Here is a 24,110-nt window from a genome sequence, read left to right as displayed (position 1 = left end):
CACAAACAGGTAAGTGTCAGTCCTGACATTCAAATCCAAGCCTTTAACTCTGGACTCAGTGTTCTTTCTACTTCCTCTTGGAGGACAGAATACCTGAGGTCCAGATCTGGATTGGCACTAATCAGCTGTGTATCCTTTGACAAGTCAATTAATACAGCTGGCCTCAATTTCATTGTCTATAACCTGAGGCATAGATTTAACTCATGTCTGAAAGGTCCCCTCTAGATCTGACTCTGGAACATAACTACCTGCCTGGGACTATGATGAATTAAATCAGTGGAAGTCACATAAGGTACATGGTCTTAAAAACATGACCGTTGAGTACTATGCTACCTTGGATCCTGGGGACTTCTTTTCCTGACAGAGCTTTTGTTCACTGTGGTGAGTAAGAACTGCTGAAGGGTAGAGGAAATAGCCTGGGATTCAGGGCACCTGGCTTCACACTGTGGCTCCATCAATAACTAATGTAGGAACGTGAGCCTCAGCATCTGCAGTCCATGATTCTGAAACTCACTCATGTAAAGAATGACTCCAGCTGAACCACCATAAATCAAGACCAGCCCAAAGCCTTCTGAGAAGTGAAGGATGATCCTGGGAAAGCAAGTTCCTAAAGGTTACCACATGCCTGGAGAGTGGAGACACTCCTCTTTCCTCTTCCTAATGTGATGTCATCTTGGTTAATGGGGGATGATAACAAGGGCAGCTAGTTCTTTAGAAGCTATAATGGACCTCTGCTTACCCAACTCTACTGTCTTGCCAATGTTAAAGAATTGTGGGTGACCAGTCACAGAAAGGGTTGAGTCTGTGGCAATGAGCAGAGTGAAGCCGACTGAGCCTCACGGGGCTCAGACTCTGTATCTGGCACCAACTGCTCTGCTCTGCTAGCTGTGCTGCTGGCAGCAGTCCTACCAAAATGGACAATATTTCTATTTCCTCTTGTGGTCCCCACTGAGATGAAGATACAGACCTTTTGGGGACTACTAGGGAGATCAGAGAAGTCTAGATTATTAGGAAAGTTCGATTCCACCTGCTTGGCCCCAAAGTTATAATTCAACACTGAGAGGTACAGCGCAACATGAAAAAAAATTACCTTCTCCTACTCTCAGTGTTGGAGACGCAGAGGTGGAGGCGGTGGACCGGCGCGGTGTTGACTGGGTAGATGTAGGTCCACTCGGATGAAACACGTCGTCCACCCCTGACTGTCCGGCCCGGGCAGGGCCAGCTGCACCTCCACCCCCAAACAGGTCACTCAGAAGTTCGGAATTGGTGGGAGGAGCCGCCGGTGAAGAGAAGTTCTTACTCACTGCAGACCCTTCTAGACCCAGAAGGTCCACGTCCTCAGTGGGTGGAGGGGCAGCCGGCTCCTGCTGCTTTTTGCTGGGCTTCCTGGCTCCATGAGGTTTGTCGCCATTGGCATTGCCATGTGGGCTGGAAAGGGTCAGAAGTTCATCATCCGACTGCTCACTTTCCTGATTCACTAGGGCAGCGTGGTCCTCCTCACAGAATGATTTCTCCGATTTCTGATCTAAGGAAGGCCATTATGCCAGGAAACAGTTAGTTACCAGCCACAGCATTATTGCTTTTTGTTAGAGTCTATGTACATAACTTCAGAAAGAGAAGCCTGAAAAACACACAATGCTTTTAGACCCTTACCAATGGAAAACCTGGATGTATTTCACATTACATTCAATGACTACTTGTTGAGCATCTGAGAGGTAGTATAGCATAGGAGTGAAGAGCAAGAACTCTAGAATCAGGCTGAGTTTGAATCTCATCTCTGCTACTTACTGGCTCTGTGACACTGAGAAAGTGACTTTACTTCTCTGCGCCTTGGTTTTCTCCTCAGCAAAATGGGAGTAATAAATAGAACCTAGCTCACATTGACTATTGTGAAAATTACATGAGATGATATATGGAAAGTGCTCAGATCAATAGGAAGTAGTACTTAAGTGGTTTTTATTATTTTTTAAAATTACTATTATCATCATCATCATCTTCTTTTTCCCAGCACTATGCTCGGTGCTTTGAAAAAAACATTATATCCTAGTCCTCTGCTGCCTCCTCTCACTTTTTCTTCTCCATGTGGCCTGCAGCCAAAAGCAAGGTCTTTCTCCCACAGTCTGGAGCAGAAGTGAAGCCCACACCTAATAAGTGAATAGAGGGAACGGCTCTGCTTAGGATGGTCCTTACACCAACCTAGGAGGAGATACTTTCTGCGTAAAATGGGGCCTCTTCTGGGGAAGGAATGGAGAGGCTGATGAGTGACTTTCCAGGCCCTCCTTGAAACAGATCCCTCTTTCGAACTTTGTTATCTACTGTCAGATGGGTCCACGTTCCAAATCAAGTACAGATCCACATCCCTCATCCCCAATTCTGAAATGCAAAAAGCTATGAAAAAGGAAAGGTTTCCCTAAACTGGTGGAAAAATCTGACTGGGACTGACATGAAAGTTATTTATAGTCTTCATTGATTTCACTCAGGGTTATGAGTTATGTTTCACTACAGACATTTTAACATGTTTGATAACACATTGTCTGAGATGCCACTGGGGGTTCTAAGTAATATGCAGTTTATGTACCGTATCATCTTTCTAACTTGCAAAGAATTCTGCATTCCTAAACCCATCTGGCTCTGCTGGGTTCAGATAAAAGATTGTGCACATGTGCTTAACCTATTTTATAGCCTGATAAGAATGATTTCTAAATTATTTACTAAAATAGCAGTGGAGAGTAAAAGTAAAGTTTTCTTACAAGCCCTTATGTGAGGAAGAAAGATATAGGTGAAACTAAGAGGGGGTTGGGAAATCCACCTGCTATCTAGATTTCACTGGGTTTTCCAATTTTTTAAATGTTATTGGTCCCATTTCTCAGTAGAAAATTCTGAAAGCAAGACTTCGATTCAAAGGAATGCTATGAACAATTTTTTTATCAAACATGGAAAACTCTGTGTAGGCAATGGGAATACTGTCTTATGTTTACATGGCAAAGGAAGGTCAATCAAGAGGATTTTAAGTACACTATCACCAAAGCCAGTTTCCTACCCTTTTCTTAAGAAAGTCCTTACCATGGAATTCTACATTGAACTTTGCAGTTAACCTCAGCAAACTCTAAAAAGGATGGCGAATGGGTATCGATCAGAATGCCAATGCTAGTCTACTAACGGTAGCAGTCTGAAGTGTCACATCGGGAAGGATTCTGAACACATCTCCAGGTTTGGCAAAAAAGGATATTGTGATCGAGCCCAATTTCTGCCAAGGTTGTTAAAGCAAGTAGCAGAGATATGCAGGCAAAGTGTTTGCCTTCCCTGTCCCAGGGGAAGCTCACCTCTGCCCTGCTAGTGGTTAGAGCCCTGGGCAGGGTGGGTGGAGTAGTATGCCAGATTTTATATTTTTAAGGGCAGGAGATAGAGTCCTTTGTTAATTTCTTTGTGTGTCAGCAGTGTAAGGGGAGAACCTAGAAAATATCATGATTATTCATAAATCCAGGAAAGATGTGATCCAAAGCACTGCATAGATAGAAAAGATAAAGTTCAACTTAAAATGGCCTTTTGCATCAATCTAAGAGCATCCATGGAGTTCAAAGTAGGGAAGCTCCTGATTTGGAAAAGGAATGAGCAGGAAGAATGTGAAACAAAGAAGACCCTAGATGGATGACTTCTAAATGCTGCTTTACTTTAGGCTGCTTCGAGGACGAATCCTCTTTATATATACAAGAACCACATAACTTAACCACCTAACCACGTAACTTGGAAGAAATGCTTAGAAGTACCTTGCCAACAGAGAGTGGAAAAGAAGCCACCTTGCCCAAAATGTCTGGGGTTGTCTGGAGGGATGTCTATTGGAGCCTGTCCTATAAGACAAAAGACATCAAGGAAACACAGGAAATAAGTCAACGTGAGAAATCACACAGAGGCTTCGTCCTGAAAACAAAACCACCAGGTGACTCATACCTCCTAAGACCAGAGTATCTTGATGCTCCTGGTGAGAAGAGAAGAGGATGCTGGGGTTGACATCTTTTGTGCAGTAATGTTCCCATGGCGGGGTTAAGTCTATCACTTTGTCATGGGGCTGTAGTTCTACATCCAGAGTCACCTGAAATAGCTGAGGATATTTTTCTGGTACATCACATGCATCCAACTCAGGCCTAAGTAGAGATTTAAAAGAATAAGATTAGTGAAAAACAATGGAACCAGTATGATGTTCGGCACAGAAACCATTGTAGATTGATTCTTAGTTTCACTCTGAGACGCATTTCTAGGGAAAAATCAACAATTAACCAGATAAGAGACTTTACTTTTCTGAGTCTCAGTTTCCTTATCTAGAGAAAAGAGGAAAATAATGCCTGCCCATAGAATTTAAATACTACTGCATGTGAAAGCATTCTAGATAGCAGGGCGGATATATCCAGACAGTAAGCACTGGCAGGACCAAATCAGTTGTTAAAATAGTGAAATAAGCCCAGAGCTACCACCTTGAGCTCTTGAGTGTCTACTCCTAAGCTGTAGCAACTCCCACCTATCAACCCACCTTCAGCCACTCCCTTGAGTTCTCTAGGCCACACTTTAATAATAGCAACTAAGGGTGCTATAACCTTTGGTGCAGGGCGTCCCCCAGGACCCTGCTTCAGTGCTGTGGCCTGGCATCCATTCTGACTGGTCGCTGCTCATAGCATACTGCTGATTCCACTGCCTTCCATGTTGCAAAACACAAAGGGATACACAGATGCAAAGGATCACAGTATTGAAACTTTGTTCCCTCTTTGTTCACTCTCGTTCCCTCAGATGGTATTTCAGACCTTTCAATTTGAAGTCTGATCCACTCATGTTTAGGACAAATCACACCCAACTGAAAGTTATAAAATGCATCCAGCCTCTGTACGTTGCTAAGCCACACGCTACAGCTCTGAAGCACAGGATTTGGGGGGAAGCTGCAGCATGGCACTAATGAGCCTTTAGCACTTGACTCCTAGCATTTCACAGCTGCTTGGATTGAAAAGGGATTTTGGCCCAAGTAGCACTCACTTGGTGAACTTTAAAACTGTTGTGTCCAGTGGAATGAATCCAGTATGAAACTGAAGCTGGAATATCTGAGTGTTGGTCACCTAAAAATACAAGAGAAGCACATTACAATCAACCACCGAAAAGGGAATCAGATCAAAAGATTATGTTTGGGGGAGTCATACACCATCAACTGTTTCTATATCTGCGTCTTTGTTTTCTATGAATATTAAATAACCTCCTCATTTGGAGCTGACCCAGGTTCATTTCTAGCCTCTCCTCTCCACGAACTCTGCCTTGGCAAGCCATTCCTTTATCTGCTAATGCCCTATGTTCTTACACCTTGCAATACTTTGACTCATATCATTCCTTCTGTCCAGGATGCCCCTGCTCCAACCTGATGAACTCATCCTTCAAGGACCACCTTGAAAGGTCACATCCTCTGTAGCCTTTCTGAACCACCACTGGATAAAACAAACTGCTCCCATTATGACATCTCATCCTACCTCTACAATGATAGTGGATATTTGTACATGTGTGAGTTTCCCCTGAGCTCCTTAAAGGCAGAGATACAGTTTTACTCTTGTCAATCCTAAACCCCTAGGCAATGACTGGCACAGAGTATGTACTTAGCAAATATTTAATGAATTAAAATACAATTACTTGCTATGAACATTAGGGTACATATACCTTTTCGAATTAGTGTTTTCATTTTCTTCAGATAGATAACCAGGAGTGAAATTGCAGGATCATGTGGTAGTTCTACTTTTAATTTGGGCGAGGGGGCGGGGGGACTCCATACTGTTTTCCATATTGGTTTAGCAATTTACATCCCCCCCCCCAACAGTGTACTAGGGTGCCCTTTTCTCCACACCTTTGCCATAATAACACTTGTTATTTCTTGTCTTTTTGACAATAGCCATTCTGATGGGTGTGAGGTGATAACTCACTGTGGTTTTGATTTGCATTTCCCTGATGATTAGTGATGTTGAGCATCTTTGCATGTGTCTGTTGGCCATCTGTATGTCTTCTTTGGGAAAAAAGGCCTATTTAGGTCTTCTGCCCATTTTTAAATTGTGTGTTTTTTTTTTTAAACATTGAGTTCATAGCAGCATTATTCACAACAGCCAAGATATGGAAGCAACCTAAGGGCCCACTGACAGATGAATGGATAAAGAAGATGTAATATATGGTTATTACTCAGCCATAAAAAAGAACGAAATCTTGCCACTTGCAACACAATGCATAGACCCGGAGGGTGTTATACCTAGTGAAGTAAGTCAGACAGAGGTAAATACTGTATGCTTTACTTATATGTGGACTCTGAAAACAAATGAACATAACAAAACAGAAACAGACTCACAGACACATGGAACGAACTAGTGGTTGTCACGGGGAGAAGGGTGAAACAGGTGAAGGGGATTAAGAGGCACAAATTGCCAGCTATAAAATAAGTCATCCGCCCAATTTTTAATTGGGTTGTCTGTGTTTTTGATATTAAGCTGCATGCGCTGTTTGTGTATTTTGGAGATTTATCCTTTGTCCACTGCTTCATTTGCAAATATTTTCTCCCACTCTGAGGGTTGTCTTCTCATCTTGTTTATGGTTTCCTTTGCTGTGCAAAAGCTTTTAAATTTCATTAGGTCCCATTTGTTTATTTTTGGTTTTATTTTCATTACCCTAGGATGTGGGTCAAAAAAGATCTTGCTGTGGTTTACGACAAAGAGCGTTTTTCCTACATTTTCCTCTAAGAGTTTTATAGTGTCCAGTCTTACATTTAGGTCTTTACTCCATTTTGAGTTTATTTTTGTGTATGGTGCTAGGGAGTGTTCTAATTTCATTCTTTTACATGTAGCTGTCCAGTTTTCCCAGCACCACCTATTGAAGAGGCTGTCTTTTCTCCATTGTCTATTCTGGCCTCCTTTGTCATAAATTAGGTGACTGTATGTCCAGGGGTTTATCCCTGGGCTTTCTATCCTGTACCATTGATCTATATTTCTGTTTTTGAACCTATCTGTAGGGCAGGAATAGAGACGTAGATGTAGAGAACGGACATGTGGACATGGGGGAGGGAAGAGGAGGGTGAGATGAATTGGGAGACTGGGTTTAACAAATACACTACATGTGTAAAATAGACAGCTAGTGGGAACCTGCTGTATAGCACAGGGAGATCAGCTCGGTGCTCTGTGACGACCAAGATGGGTGGGATGGTGGGGGGTGGGAGGGTGGTCCAAGAGGGAGGGGATATATGTATACATATAGCTGATTCACTTCATTGTACAGCAGAAACTAACACAACACTGTAAAGCAATTATACTCCAATAAAAAATAAATAAATAAATAAGTCACAAGGATGTAATGTATAGTACAGGGAATATAGTCAATATTTTATAATAACTCTGTATGGTGTGTAATCTATAAAAATAATGAATCACTACGTTGTACACCTGAAACTAATGTAACATTTTAAGTCAACTGTACTTCAATAAATAAAAATTTTTCTAAATACAATTACCTGTAGCGTCATTTGTGATATCCAAACAGTGGCAATAATGTAAATGTTCATCAAATGATGAAGAGATTAATAAAAGCTATATAACCATACAACGGAATATTATCTGGGTATATAAAGAAGTACTGATATATGCTACAACATGGATGAACCTTGAAAACATTAGGCTAAGTGAAAGAAGCCAGTCACAAAAGACCGTACATTGTATGATTCCATTTATATGAAATGTCCAAAATAGGCAAATCCATAGAAACAGAAAGTAGATTCCTGGTTGCCTAGGGAATGGAGGAAGAGGAAAGGAATGGACAGTGGCTGCTAAGAGGTGTAGGGTTTCTTTTGCGGGTGTTGAAAATGTTTGGGAATTAGCGGTGCTGCACAACCCTTTGAAAATACTAAAAATAACTGTACCGCACACTTCAACAGGGTGAATTTTATGTCATGTAAATTCTATCTCAATTTAAAAATTGAAGAAGTATGATTACTTAATCCCTCATCCTCAATAGAAATATCTCCTCTCACCCCGATCCAAATAGGGCACTACAGAAAAGGCACAAGTTTCTAAAGAGCAAGGTTTGCTCTTTAGTTCTTGGGCTTCCATCTTCTGGCAAAACCATCTGGGCAAGTCAAAACCTCTGAGGCTTAGTTTCTTCCCCTGTAAAATGAAGGCAATGGGCGTAAGTAATCTTTTCTTTTCTTTTTTTTTTTTTTGCGGTACGCGGGCCTCTCACTGCTGTGGCCTCTCCCGCTGCAGAGCACAGGCTCCGGACACGTAGGCTCAGTGGCCATGGCTCACGGGCCCAGCCACTCTGTGGCATGTGGGATCTTCCCAGACTGGGGCGTGAACCCGTGTCCCCTGCATCAGCAGGTGGACTCTCAACCACTGCGCCACCAGGGAAGCCCTGCAGTTTTCTTTTTTTTATTGAAGTCTAGTTGCTTTACAATGTTGTGTCAGTTTCTGCTGCACAGCAAAGTGATTCAGTTATACATATTTATACATTCTTTTTTATATTCTTTTCCATTATGGTTTATCACAGGATACTGAACATAGTTCCCTGTGCTATACAGTAGGACTTTGTTGTTTATCCATTCTATATAGAATAGTTTGCTTCTGCTAATCCCAAACTCCCAGTCCATCCCTCCCCCACCTCCCTCCCCCTTGGCAACCACAAGTCTGTTTGCTATGTCTGTGAGTCTATTTCTGTCTCTTAGATAAGTTCATTTGTGTCATATTTTAGATTCCATATATAAGTAATATCATATGGTATTTGTCTTTCTCTTCCTGGCTTACTTCATTTAGTATGATCATCTCTAAGTTCATCCATGTTGCTGCAAATGGCATTATTTCATTCTTTTTTATGGCTGAGTAGTATTCCATTATATATATATATAATTGAATTTTTATATATATATACATATTTACACCACATTTTCTTTTTCTTTTTTTTTTTCTCTCTGCCTTGGGTCTTCGTTGCTGTGCGTGGGCTTTCTCTAGTTGCGGCAAGAGTCGGGGCTACTCTTCGTTGCGGTGCGTGGGCTTCTCATTTGCGGTGGCTTCTCTTGTTGCGGAGCACGGGCTCTAGGCGTGCGGGCTTCAGTAGCTGTGGCATGCAGGCTCAGTAGTTGCAGCATGTGGGCCCTAAAGTGCAGGCTCAGTAGTTGTGGTGCACAGGCCTAGCTGCTCCGCAGCATGTGGGATCTTCCCAGACCAGGGAGTCTTAACCACTGTGCCACCAGGGAAGTCCCTCTACCACATTTTCTTTATCCATTCATCTGTCGATGGACATTAGGTTGTTTCCAAAGGTAATCTTTAAATGTTTTTCCTGATTCTAAAACCAGAAGTCACTCAAGCCCAAAGTGATGTACACTCCTATTAAAGGATCAGCTGAGCTTATATCATAATTCTTTCTGAAACCATACCTTAGCCTGTAGCCGGCTTCCAATGGTTGACCTCAAGTGATACATGGAAACAACCACATCTCCTTGCACAGTGATGCTCAAGGGAATGAAGATTTTTCCATCTTGGACACGGTACTCTCTTTAAACAGAGACAAAAGCATACACTGAAAGAGAGTCTAATCTGGCTCAATAACACAGCTATACAGGCACAGTCTTCTGTGGCTCTGGCCAAGGCACCTGCTGGCCCAGGCCTGAACCCAGGAACCATTTCTTATCTTAAGCAAAGTCAGGAGCACAGCCAGTGCCAACTGGATGCAAATTGGTTCTGCCACAGGATGCCACTGGTCTTATGCCAGGTCCTCTCTCTCCAACCCATCCTGATTTCTAGATAAATCAACTGCCCATTAGCAGAAAACGTTTTCCCCAAATACATGTAGCCCTGATGTATTTACCTTGCCCTAACTGTAAATTTACGATAAAAACAGAGAGAGAACAAAGAAGTCTGAGATCAATATAGAAACAGCAGTGAGATGCTCTGTATCTCCTATACCAATTTCGAAATTCAATCTGTTTCAAATTAATTTCATTTTCTGTTATCATCTAGTCCCTTCTTCCATATCTCCCACCACCCCCCACTGGCACTTGCTCTTTATTACAGATTCTATAACTTTTTAATTATGTGACCATCTACCTAGTTGCTCACCTAGAAACCTCATTCATTCCTGATTCTTCCATTATTGTCACCAATTCTTATCAAGGTCATCTCCTTCTTAAACGTCCAGGTCTTCTGCCCTACACCACTGTCTGAACCCTCATTATAGCTCATGTTAGTCCCTTAGTTTGTATCACCATTTGAAGGGGGGCTATGGCATCCCTTGATTTAATTGTGCTTTTCTATATATTGAACATTTTTTAAAATATCAGGCATTTCATAATGTAGTCCTCAAAGGAAGAACAGGATCCAACTTACACAGGAATGGAGCAGTTCACAAGAAGAAATGAAGAAAAGTATCATGACTTACTTCATTCGTTCAAAATCTGCACAAGTTGTATATATTTTGGTTTCTCCAATCAGTACATCACAGTAAGGGCGACATCCATTTCTCTGTTTGTTGAAAAAAGGAACTGGACTGACAGTGATCGACTTAATAGTGAGAGGCTTGAAGTGAGGGCGGTAGGGTTTGTCTGCTAGGAGGTCACACATGTAGCCCAGGTACCTAAAACACAAGAAGGACATTCTGTTGGTGCGACCACAGCAGAAGAAATAAGCAGTCAGTTTGCTAGAAAGTTTGTTCTCATAAATTATTAACCAACAATAAAAATTTACTGTGTTAATTCTTTAAACATTAACTGGCAAAAGAGAATGCTGCCATAATTTAGGAAAGCTTTTATCTAGTGACACTGCTGTACTTCCCCCCGAAGAGCTGACAAAGGGGTATTTATTAAATGAAAAAGCTTACGGGCATTTTACACTAGCTCAATATTTGATCTAGCAGATTAAATTTATCAGTTAAGGGCTAGCTTTAGAAAAAATAACAGAATTTATCATCAGACGCAGTTTTAACCCAAGAGGAAGTAAGGAGATGCAGTTTAAATAAGAGAAAGAAGAAACTGTGCCCAAAGAGAGAAGACAATACATCGATCATCTAAAAAGGTTCTTCCCCTTTTTTGGGGACATGATACAAATTAGACCATGTCTGCACCAACCCTGCATCTAGCTGACCTTACCTCCTGTGGGATGGCGAAAGTCCGATTCCTGGTCGCTTTGCGTAGAGTAATCGAACAGCTGGGCCAGGAGTAGAGTAGAGATTACAGAAAATGAACATAGCACCAACCAGAATTGATGATGCTGCCCGTCCATCCTATCAAAGAAAACGTATAAACTTGTCAGAAACATGGATCGGTCAGGCACTCAACACTGAGAGTGGCTGTACTTGCAATTAAAAGAAAGAGGTGAAGGGTGGGGAGTCTGGGCATGGGGTGTGGAGGACAGAAATCTTAACTACAGGTGCCTGTCAGTTCAAAACTGTTCACCTGAAAACCCGAATCTATCCCAGCTATTTAAATCACAAAGCAGCAAGGGAAGACGGATTCTTAGGATACAACTGACTCTCTGCTAACCTAAGAAACCCAGCAATATAAATTAGATTTGTACGTATTTACTGAAAAATAATCTAGTTTTCAAAGTAACTTTGGACTTGTAGGATCAGAATAGTTGAGGTCTCTCAGTTTAGGGTGAAGGTAAAGAGTTCTCAGGTTAGGCAAATACTGCTTTTTGGAATATGTGATGTGTGTATTTTACCCAAAGTTATGTTCCTAGATGGATATAAAATAAAGAAGCTTCACCTGATTCAACCGCACTCAGTAAAGGAATGCAAGCGATGACATTCCTGACATGGTGAGCAGCTTCTTCTAGAATACTTTAAATGACAAGGAGCATCCTGCTTCTGGACGGACTTCACAAAGTTCTTCCTTATACTTGAACGTGCTGAGTTGCAGTCTATTCCACTCAACGATCCCCATTCGTCCTTCTCTCTGGACAAAGTGTAAACCTACTCCTTTCTCCCTGGGACAACCCTTCACATATCTGAAATACTCTCCCTCTCCATCAACTTTTCTATTTTCCAGGTTGAAAACATACCCAATCTGTGATAATTTTATGTCACAACTTGATTGGACTAAGAGATGCCCAAAGAGCTGGTAAAACATTATTTCTGGGTGTGTCTGTGAGGGCGTTTCTGGAAGAGATCAGCATTTGAATCAGTAGACTGAGTGGAGATTCACCCTCACCAAAGTGGGCTGGCATCATCCAACCTGTTGAGGGTCCAAATAGAACAAAAAGGCAAAGGAAGGGAGAATTCTCTTTGTCTTCTTGAGCTGGGACCCCCACCTTCTCCCTGTTCTTGGACATCGGAGCTCTTGGCTTTCAGACCTACACCAGCGGCCCCCTTGGCTCTCAGGGCTTCAAACATGGACTAAATGTTACCACTGGCTTTCCTGGTTCTCCATCTTGCAGGAGGCAGATTGTGGGACTTCTAGGCCTCCAAAATCACTTGAGCCAATTCCTATAATAAATCTCCTCTTACATATGTATCTCTACACATATCCTGTCAGTTCTGTTTCTCTGGAGAACCCTGACTACTACACAATCCCTTCAATTCTTCCTCATTTGATGTTCCATTTTAAGAGACATCATCATTCAGTGGACTTCCTCTTAACAGACTCCAGTTTTAAAACAACAGCCTTAAATGTGCTGCCCAGATGTGAAATGCAAGATATAAGATGTGCTCTGACCAAACTAGAGAGGAAATATCATCTTCCTTAGTGTGGTAAGAACCCTCTGCTTTTATTAACATAACCCCAGGCTAAACTAGTTTAAATGTAAGCTAAATCACACCATGAGCTCTTATTGATCTTTCTATTCACTAAAACTGTTAGTTCTTTTTCAAATGACGTGTTAACGGACAAACACACTTAATCTTTTAGAACCAGAATTCAGGACTTTACATTTACCCTGTGTTTAATTTCACACTGGTAGTTTCTAGGAAATGACCCATCTGAGAAAACTGAGAGGCCTGCCTCCACATTTTCAAAGCTGTAATAAAAGGGCAACCAAATTCAACCTTTTCCTGGGAGGATGCTGATCCATTAGTCACCTATCTTTGGAAGCAATATTCAGCCAATAGTTGTCTAAATGTCTAAAAATTTAGCCCCAATTTCTCCACCTTGAATATAAGAAATGGGGAAATATCTCGCAGGACTCCAATGAACTATCTCTACTAACCTATTCGTCTCGTTCCGAAAGTCCAGTTGGTTTGATATGTGTGTTCGTAATGAATCGATGTGGACTCCTTTTTTCTAAGAGTTTCAAATCATCTGTGCACAAATTGTGTTCGAATTTCTCCTTGAATTGCCATCAGGCTCACCAGCCTGTAACTTGCCAGGATCAACCTCCTCCAACTTTTGGGAAAAAAATCTCCTCTCCTTTCTTCACTGGCACTCTTCTTCCTGTTTCCTCATACTGCATAAGGAACCCATAATTGCTTTTCCAAGTGCTTTTAGCATTCTGTCGCATAATTTAAGTCTAGAGAGTGGATTATTTTTAAGTACTGTGACGCTCTTTTACTATCTCCCTACCTCTCAGCTTTGTCTTAATTATCAGTGTTACTCCCTTTCTAGCTTGATATCTGTTCCCCCGATGAAGGAACGGAATAAAGGATTTAAGATTATACCGTGTGCCTCCAGCATTTGTCCTTATTCCAAGGACAGTTTTTTTTAAAAAGACATTTTTCTCAATCTTAATTCTTTTTAGAATTTAGTCTTCCTGACACTCTTTTAACAGGTTCATGGCTCTTAGATATGTGTTCTCTACTTTTATCAGCCATGCAGGTCTTTTAAAAAGTTTTCTTAGTTTTTTTTAATTAAAAGATGAATATACGCTTATTTTTAATAAAACAGCAGTATATATAGGATAAACATAAATGCTCCCACCTCCAGCTGCAATTCCACTTCCAAAGACTTGGTGCAGACTTCCAACTCATGCATGTCCTTTTGCAGTAAGCCTAGAGAGCAGGCTATAGGGTCTTCACTCTTTGTATGTCTCTTCTTTTTTCTTCTTCATTGGGTTTTTATTTGTTATGATTGTATCATTAGAACTGGGAGCCTCTGGTCTCTCTCGAGCCATCTTCTCTTACAAAGCTGCCAGACCTAGGCTCGCTGAACTTTTAGAAAGTTCTCGAGTGAAGAAAAAAATCACCAAAGTACCTAAAGTCTGCTTAGTCTCTAAAAATAATCTGTCCTTTATACAATCTGTTCTGTCTCTGAAAGGAAAACCCTTTGGCCTTTCACATTAAACTCCTATGAAACACCAAGTGTTCTTCTTTTATTACCAAGAATTTGGGGATGTGAGATGGAAAGAAGAAAAAATCTCAGCTTTCATCCCTCTTTTAGCCAACTAGCTCTCAAGAAAGAGGGAGAAAATCATCAACTAAGATTATAGCAAAAAATACACCTTGAAGTTTATAGAAGCAATGAATAGTTCTAGTATTTATGTTCAGATTTCATTTGTGTGTTCATTTCTTTATATATCCAATCACTTATTCAAATCTTTCATACCTTGTGACCTTTTGTCACATACCTTTTGTTTTTAGAAAAAACAAAAATCCCACAAGGACTCAGAGGCAAAAAATATACAAATCAATTTTCACTGCAAAGTAAAGGAGCTGTTACAGTGGAGGATTCCTGGACTGAATGTCAATATTATGACATAGTGTGAGTGTGTTTTGTGTTTGGTAATTGCAATCATTGTTGCTTTTGTTGTGGTCATCCATTTACAATGCTTGGTGTCAGTTTATTTATCTCTTGTAGAAATAAAATACAGTGTTAAAAAAAAAATCTTTCATACCTGGGATTCCAAAGTAAAAAAGGCACAGTTCTTGCCCACAGGATGCTAACAGTCTAGTGGGGAAACAGGCAGGCCACCAGATTATGACGATGCAGTATATTAAATGCTTAAATCCAAAGACATTTAGATATACAGGTCGAATGTCCATATTGTCAAAAAAGATTTTACCTAAAGTTGAGTTTTAAACAATAGGCAAGAGCCCTCCAGAGGAAGCGTTGGGGAAAGGGACTCTAGGAAGTCAGTGGTCAGAAAAATCATCAGTCCCACTGGGAATTGCTATAAAATACAGTCAATCTATGTGACTACTTATAAGGGCATAGATGTCTTTTTATTTCATTTTTATTCAAACATAAAGGTAAGAAAAGAATATTCCAGTGTGCTTATGTCAATTCTATTCACCCAAAACTCAATGGCATTTTTGCCTATGCACACACAGCTTTTGTTTCTATCTCTTTTATAATAGTTAGCACATTCCAGAGGCCCTGTATTACGTGGGTTGTATACATATCTGCCTCTCCCACTGGTATTCGAGCTTTAGGGCAAGAATAATAAGTTTTCCCCTCATTTTATATCCCTCACATCACCTAATTCCTAAGTGGGTTCCTAAGAAATGCTTATTCAACTTAAGCATTACCTGGTTCACCAGTCTGTGTAAGGCCATTTGTATTTGACCAAACCAAACCAGCACGAATGATAGCCAAAACAGCAACAAGAAAAGGTTACTCACCAAGCAATGGACAACACAGACGTTTTTGGGATTCTGTAGTAGCCAGTTATACATATTCCGACACACAGCAAAGAGGTTGTGCAGACTGGGGGCCTGCCTGATGGGCCAACTGCATTCTGAGACCTAAAGGAACACAGCGGAAGGAAATGAGTTCGCCAAGCGACTTCCTCTCTATGGGCAGGTAGCACACCAAACAACTTCTGGAAGTGACACTACATTCTCTTTTAATACAGCAGAAAGAGTTGGGAACAGGGTCCAAACACAGAAAGAAGAGTTTAATCCTGCAGTTTTTTTAATATAAAAATTCTGTTTCGGTAAACGTATTTTGAAATATTGGGTTGGCCAAAAAGTTCCTTCGAGTTTTTGTAAGCGCTTACGGAAAAACCCGAATGAACTTTTTGGCCAATCCAAAACATTTTAAATTAAACTAGATGATTTAACATACGTATTTGGATTTTTAAAGGTTTCAATATTTGGATTTCAAAGGTTCAATGTTCCACTGCATTTAATTTCTATTTAGTATAAAATGTTTTGACCTGCCTACTAGATGCTTAATTATAGGATTACATTATAAATCCTGCACTATCCCTAATTTTATCCAAGATGATAAAAGTGAAAACATGAAAAAGTGCTGCTGAATAAGCTGAAGATAGGCTTTTTCAAGGGTCTTATTTCTTCCTCTTTTAATGAGGGAACCTACAACTCCATGGGGGCAACCTCTAGCATTTTCATTCATCTAACACACATGTTCATTTTAACACATTATAGGATATCAGCTATGTTCCTAGAATTCCGCTTGGCTCTGATCTGTACAACAGTCATATAAGACAGGTACTAATATGATCTCTATTTTTCAGATAAGAAAACTGACTCTCAGAGGTTGTCTTGTCTAACGTCACACTGCTGGTCAGTACCAGCATTGCAAGCCAGGTCTTCTGAGTATAAGTCACTTTGCTACAACAGTATACTGGTTGAGATTATCATTTGCCTCAAAATTCTAGGCATGAGCCTCAATCGATTAGGTATTTATTAATTTTACAGCAAGGAAAAACTTAGGCAAACTTCATGACCTCTCTAAGCCTTTGTCCATAAAATGTCATGAATGATACCTACCTACCTGCCTCATAGGGTTGTGGCTACTACATGAGAATGTATTTCAAGGGCTTAGCTCACTATCTGACATACACAAAGTGATCAATTAATACTGGCTATCATTATTATTATTTTATCAGGTAACTGTCGGTGCAAAGCCCTAAGGTCAGATAGAGCTAGCTATGTTTGGAAAAAATGGATGAAACCCTATATGGCAAAATCATAGACTGAAGGGTCAGATCATACCAGGCCTTGTTAAGAACTGAGAGCAGTATTTAAGAAGGAGAGTGACTTGCATTTTCCAAAGACCTCTCAAGGTCCAGTATGGAGAACAGATATAGATGACACAAGACAAAAGTCAGAGAGTATAGTCAGGTGGCTATATTAGGAATCTAAGTAAGAAATGATGGTGGCTTAGGCTGGATGAGTGGCAGTGGGACACACAAAGACTTGAGGGATTCAAAAAATAGAGAGGAAGTGGAATGCCTGTACAAGACTCAGGGACTGATCACAGGGTGGCAGTGCATGAGTGTGGAGGGGTATGTGGAGGGGGAGGAATCGAGGATGACTGCTTGGTTTCCAGCCTGAATGGCTGGATAAAAGGATAAAAGGATGGCAGGTGCCACTGGCTGATACAGGGAATTCTGGAGAAAACAACAGGTTTTATACAGATGGTGTCACCAGAAAGTGTCTGCAACACTAACACCACTGGTCTAAGAAAACCCAAACGTCCCAAATTCTTTACATTTGAGTGGGGAGAGAGAGGCAGGAATAATCTGTTTGGTTCATGCTTTTCTAGTAACTAGATAATAACTAGTCAACATATAAGTGGGAAATTATCTGTGGTCTCTAGAGCTGACACCTGAAAGCAAACACACGGAGTTTCTCTCTCTCTGTGTGGCTGCCAAAAAACCCATTCATTTTGGTTAATTTGTAACTTTTTTCCTACAAAATGATTGTGGGTAGTGTCAGGGGACCTTCCAGGTTATTAATTTTCCTAGACCTTTGACAATGACAGGTATAGTTTATTAAACAAAGTAGAGGAAATGCTTAACAAAGCTACCAAACAATCCAGGGTGACCCAGTACTGGGCCTCTGTCGATTTAAACTCCATAACAGCTTGCCCCTTTCACCCAACATGATTTGGGTCTATTTCTGGCCCATTCTTTATCCTCAGATAGATTCCCCATTGACAAGTTCTCAAGGAATGGAAATAATGTGTTGATTAAAACCAGAATAATTGGGAAGAAAAATTTTGCCATCAGAGGAATTGCAAAATATACTTTTATACAAGCTGCTTCCTGCCTGTGATGTTTTTCTTTCCCTTGGTAAATTTCTATTCATACTCCAAAGCCGAAGTTCAAGTGTTCTCTTGTCTCCCACAGTTTCTCTAACACCCACAGGCAGAAGTGCTTAGTCATCTCAGTCATCTTTCCACCTGTTATAGCTTTCACCAGATCAAAATGGTGAAGCCACAGTTGGGTTTTCACCTTAGCTTTACCACTTACTACCTGATTCACCTTAGACAAGTTGCTAACCTCTCCAAGCCTCAATTCTTTTGTGTGTAAAATAAAAATAGGGGTAAGAATTAAGAAGCACAATGTAAACACAGTAAGTGCCAGCTTATTGTATTCAAATTAACTGTTTATGTCTGTCTCCCCCTCTAGACACTAAGCTCCATGAGAAGAGAGACCATTTTTCATTTTTGTAACCCAAGTCCAGAGTCCCCGTGCTAGTCCAATGGCAGGCACTCAGGAGGTATTTGCTGAGTGAATCAATGAGTGAAAGAACGAAGAATGAACCCTATTTGGCAATCTCTATTTTTTTTTTTTTGTGGTACGTGGGCCTCTCACTGTTGTGGCCTCTCCCGTTGCGGAGCACAGGCTCCGGACGCGCAGGCCCAGCGGCCATTGCCCGCGGCACGTGGGATCCTCCCGGACCTGGGCACGAACCCGCGTCCCCCACATCCACAGGCGGACCCCCAACCACTGTGCCACCAGGGAAGCCCGGCAATCTCTTCTTATAATAAGATTTGTCTTTGTCTACATGTAAAGTATCTTGAGGAAGAAACCGATTTTGTTGTTTTTTTACATTGCGACCATGTAAAAGTGTAGGAAATTTGTTTTCTCAGGCAGTATTTTTAAACCTTTTAGAAACTGTATGTCACTCCTACAAACACTAAATGTCAATATCTATGAGTCTCAGCTAAAAGCTGGCTAAATTGTTCTCAGCACAATAGGCTAATTGTTCAGAATCATTAAACCAATCAAGTAAATAATATTAATTTAAAGTACTGCATAATTACATATTTACTTGATATATAATTATACTCCATTAAGCAAACATACAATTAGAATTTTTTAAAAGCATGTGCTCTGTCTAAAGGGGAAAAACATTTAAGGTATAAACAAAATCAAAAAAAATTTTTAAATGAATTCAATCCCTGCAAGTGATTTTTGTAGCTCTGTGAGGTTCACAGCTTCATGCAATAAGCACAATCCTTGGGCAGGTGACACTTCACGATGCTGCCTCCAGTCTCTCTGAACCCCTCCTGGAGCTGTAGAGCATCAGAAAACGCCATATGGATTACAGGCTGCCATGACACCACCCAGTGGGAAAGGAGGCCAGAACAGCACCAGGGCTGGATGCCATTTGATTTTCATCTTTCTGTCTCCCCAGGCACAAGAGGAGAAGACAGAAGCATCCCATTTGCTGAGCATAAGAGCAAAAGGGGCTATGGAGAATCAGACTGAAGAGCCATATCCAGTGTCTTAAGAATCTGACACCATTTTTGGAGGACAGGAGTACTTCAGGCAATAATTTATTTGGCATTTTATTATTATTAATGGTAATTATAGCTTCTACTTACTGAATGTTTACTCTAAGCCAGACATTGCTATCAAATGTCTTCCTTACAGCAAACCTAAAGAAAAATTTTCTATTTGTGAGATAGGAATCCTTGTTATCTCCATTTTATACGGGAGAAAACTGAGCTTTAGATGAGGTGAAGTAACTTACCCAGGAAGAGGAACAGCTGAGATGCGAATCTAGGATAATTTTTATAATTCAAAATTTGTGCATATTAGATGAATTTCACCTCAATAAAAAACATAATAAAAGTTTGTATGCTGTCTGATGATTATTAACTAGAATTCCATCTTACATTTGTGAGATAGTTATGGGATCAAGTGATGGCTATTTTTTACCAAAGTTAATAAGACATTCAGTTCACTGAAGGCTGCAGAACTAGAATGTGGGACTTCCTGGTCCTCTGGCTCCCAGGCCAGAGATATTTTTCTGCCCCATTATTTCCTGTCCTTACACTGATGCACAGTGGCAGAGGACAGATGAATATAATCTACAAAGTCTCTCCGCTACGGCCAACTCCCTTCACCAACCAGCAAACCAGAGCAGAAACAACTGGGAGCTATGGTGACCTCTTTGATGAATTCTGAAGGAAAAAGGAAAAAAAAAAAATGTGACCTTCAAACAATCCTTTAAGAAACCCAAGTTGATCATATATTCTCCTAAAATTAAGTTCTTTGCAAAGAGGAAGAAATTCTACAAGATTATGCAGTTTAGAAATAGTCGAAATAAAAGAAGATTCTAAAAGAACCAGCTGGGTTTATCTTCTCAATGCAACTAACTGGGCTCCTTCAGCATACCCCTTCCTGGTTAGACAGAGGAAGGAGGCTCAAAGTGGCACTGGAATAGCATTATCAGAATGTAAGAACTTTAGGGCAGGCTAGACTTGGTGGCCATTCATCTGCTTTTCCATTTATTGCCAACAGCAACACCAAGAAATGTGTAAAGCAGTAGTTCCTGACATTCTAGGGCAGAGCTATAAGACCTTCTGTGCAGAAATGGAACCGGTGCACACACACATACACAGAGTAAATGGCTATAGTGTTTACTTGGGGGATGATGAACAAGGTTTGGGTATAGATACTAGTGATGGTTACAGAATATTGTGAGTGAATTTAATGCTGCTGAATTGTACACTTACAAATGCTTAGAATGGTAGGTTTATGTTATGTGTATTTTACCACAATAAAGAAAAAACAGGAGTGAAAACAGATGGTTAAACTCTCTGAAGCCCATGCACGGATCGAAATATACAGTGGAACCATGTCTTTTAAACTCAGATTCAGAACATCTGGCTTAGATGATGCATCTCATTGGTCTACAGGACTTCACTGTCAACATCAGGATGTTTATTTCATCAAGGTAGATACTGGCTAAGAAGAGTCAAAACACTGACATTCAATATCTCCTCTGCAATCCTGAATAGGTATTCTAGCACTCCGAATGAAGGGCCGTCTGCCATGTTTTGTTCTGAGTCAAATCCTCTGCTAAAATTGAAACTAAACACAGAGTCCTATTTTAACATTCTGTTACATATGCAAATACTAAGGAATTGCTATTTAATTATTTCATATGATTCCTGTCAACCCATGTGGTTTCTAAGCCTAAAAGTGAATCAAAATACAGAATGATGCCCCTCAGCAAAGTAAAATCTTCTTAGAAACAGTCTGTCTCTGTCACCACCGTCTTTATCTCCAAACACACGTCACATAATGAAAAGGTAAAATGACTGAGTTCAGGGTTCAAGGCATAGAGATATAGACACAGCTGGACTCCTGTGAGTCTATAAATAAAACCAGTCTTGTGTTTGGTCTTTTCCAACAGTGGTATTTATAGAAGCCTTGGCCATCTACATTTATTAAAATAAGATTTAGCTGCAGACCTAGCACTCCACTGGTCTGGAAGGAGGAGAAAATAATTTCAGGCCTCAAGGACTGGAAGATGAGAACCAAGAACACTCCTGTAAGTCATGCAACAGTGGGATGCAAATCAATTTGCGGTGTTAGTGCTGGGAAGAGAAAGGACTAGGAACTTGAAAAGAGATGTAGCCACATCAAAAACAGAGCTAAGGGGCTTCCCTGGTGGCGCAGTGGTTGAGAGTCCACCTGCCGATGCAGGGGACACGGGTTCGTGCCCCGGTCCGGGAAGATCCCACATGCCGTGGAGCGGCTGCGCCCGTGAGCCATGGCTGCTGAGCCTGCATGTCTGGAGCCTGTGCTCCGCAACGGGAGAGGCCACAACAGTGAGAGGCCCGTGTACCGCACACCAAAAAAACAAAAAAAACAGAGCTAAGATGAAAATACTAAGGCTGTGGGACTGTCCTAAGATGCAACTGAGGGTTAAGGGAGCTAGGTCAGAGGGTCCTCTTCCAGTCCCCAGAGTTCTGGGACTATCTATAAAGGGCTAAAAGTGCAGTGCAATCCTGCATTTTAGGGGAAAGAATTGGAAAAGGCTTGTGGTATGTGGAAATCCTCCCCTTAGTGAAATTTGGCAAACAAAGAAGGGGTGGGGGTGTGGCATGTGTGGCCTTTCAGGGAGTGGGAGCAGCTCATGTGAAGAGACGGTGCGTCTCCCCGGTAGGAGCATGGTTCTCAGGCAGTGGAGAACAATGAAAGGTGAGCTAGAGAGGCACAGAGGCCAGATCATGCAGAGCCTGGTAAGACACAGACTACAGTTCACATGGAGAAGAAATAACCCCACCGCTTTCACCTAGACAAGACTCATGCGTCAAGGTCCAGCTCTCACTGCTGTCTCCCTTTACTAAACTCCCTCAGTAGGTACTGTAAATATTATTGTCTTTAGAACGTCCTGACTTCTCTCTCCAACTAGGCTTAAGTGCCTTGAGAATAAGAATCAAACTTTTTTTAGTTAATTAATTATTTTATTTTTGGCTGCATTGGGTCTTTGTTGCCGTGCACGGGCTTTCTCTAGTTGTGGCGAGCAGGGGCTACTCTTTGTTGTGGTGCGCAGGTTTCTCATTGTGGTGGCTTCTCTTGTTGCAGAGCATAGGCTCTAGGCATGCGGGCTTCAGTAGATGCAGCACACGGGCTTCAGCAGTTGCGGCGTGTGGGCTCAGTAGTTGCGGCACGTGGGCTCTAGGGGGCGCGGGCTTCAGTAGCTGTGGTGCACGGGCTCAGTAGTTGTGGCTTGCGGGCTATAGAGTGCAGCCTCAGTGGTTGCGATGCACGGGCTTAGTTGTTCCAGGGCATGTGGGATCTTCCCAGACCAGGGATCGAACCCATGTCCCCTGCACTGGCAGGTGGATTCTTAACCACTGCGCCACCAAAGAAGTCCCAAGAATCAAATTTTTATTTGATATCTATGTGTTCAACAATTCTTGGCAGGCACATTCAATCTTTTGAGAGACATTTCTTAGCCATGCCAGGCACCGTTCCAGGTAGCAAATAAAATTAACGTGTTCCCTGCTCTTCTAGGGCAAATGAGAGCAGTCTGGGGCAGATGTTCCATATGCAATTCCTGGTGTCTTTGGTAAGACTGTTGAGTCTGGTCACAAAATACGTAGTTACACTAATTGATGCCTTTCTTTAAATATCTTTATAAAAGAGCTTGCTTTTATAAATCATATATACATATAAGAGATACCTTTATATGCATGAATGCTTCTATAATGATATTACATCTTTATTTACTTCCAGAGGGAAAATTTTTCAGATTATCACAAATATTTCAAGATTAAATAAAATTTCTATAAAATATTATACAGGATGTTCCATGGTCCTTCAGTTATGAAAATGATGGCACTATGTGTATCACTGAGTCACTTTGCTGTAGAGCAGAAATTGGCACAGCACTGTAAATCAACTATGCTTCAATAAAAAACAAATCGGAAAAAAGAGAGAAAGAAAGAAAATGATGGCACTGAGTCTCCAAACAAGAAAAATCAATTCAAAATATTTGCATCTGAATTATAAATAAAATAGCTACCCACATTTTTGTTGGATGCTAATTCCCTTGCTCTGAATTAGGTAATAGATGGAATAAGAGGTGGAAGGGCAGTTAACTACAGGGAATATTAGAGAGCTGCATTTGAAATCTCCGTTATAGAATGGGAATTTGGACGAAACCACTTTAGAATGGTTTTATCAGTGCTTCTCAGAGAGTGGCTCACAGGGCAACAGAAGTAGCACCCAGGAAGTTGTTAGCAATGCAGATTCTCACCACACCCCTCTGTTGAACCAGAAGTGCCAGGCCCAGGTGTTTAACAAGCCCTCTAGGACATTCTGATGTACACTAAAGCTTGAGAACCACTGGGTTACCTCTTGCCTATTTTGAAAACACTCTGGGAAAAGAGAATCCTTCACAAAATTCTCCCTTATCTTACTGAACATTAGGGCAGGAAGTGGTCTAAGACAGCATACAGACTCTCTTCTAGTTTTTACTGATCAGGAAACTGATGCCCAGAGATTATTAATGGCAACTAAAATTTGGAGCAAAATGTGTTCTGGCATCAAAGCTGAGATCCTCAATACACAGTACACACAACCAGCTATCATTTTGCATAGCTGAAATCAAGTTTCACTTTAAAGGGTCCAATGTGTAAAACTCCTTTCTATTAATTAATAAATCCAGATGTAGCTGAAGAACCAATCATATCTAAA

At 41.0% G+C, this 24,110-nt stretch overlaps 1 protein-coding gene across 2 annotated transcripts in view; it reads right to left on the bottom strand.

The window, feature by feature from the left end:
- DNAJC6 (DnaJ heat shock protein family (Hsp40) member C6) overlaps positions 1–24,110 on the bottom strand; it is a 155,090-nt gene that overhangs the window by 22,483 nt on the left and 108,497 nt on the right. For both annotated transcript variants that reach the window (XM_032621174.1, XM_032614374.1), the window contains exons 5-12: positions 15,535–15,657; positions 11,132–11,265; positions 10,426–10,620; positions 9,425–9,542; positions 5,020–5,099; positions 3,949–4,142; positions 3,768–3,848; positions 1,091–1,525 (exon numbers count right to left, since the gene is read on the bottom strand). In XM_032621174.1, coding sequence (XP_032477065.1) covers positions 1,091–1,525; positions 3,768–3,848; positions 3,949–4,142; positions 5,020–5,099; positions 9,425–9,542; positions 10,426–10,620; positions 11,132–11,265; positions 15,535–15,657 — 1,360 coding nt within the window. The remainder of the gene's footprint in view (positions 1–1,090; positions 1,526–3,767; positions 3,849–3,948; positions 4,143–5,019; positions 5,100–9,424; positions 9,543–10,425; positions 10,621–11,131; positions 11,266–15,534; positions 15,658–24,110) is intronic.

The sequence above is a fragment of the Phocoena sinus genome, chromosome 1 (genome assembly GCF_008692025.1).
Source record: "Phocoena sinus isolate mPhoSin1 chromosome 1, mPhoSin1.pri, whole genome shotgun sequence".
Classification (NCBI taxonomy): domain Eukaryota; kingdom Metazoa; phylum Chordata; class Mammalia; order Artiodactyla; family Phocoenidae; genus Phocoena; species Phocoena sinus.
The sequence above is the reverse complement of the archived record's forward strand: the minus strand, read 5'-3'. Positions and strand labels throughout refer to the sequence as shown.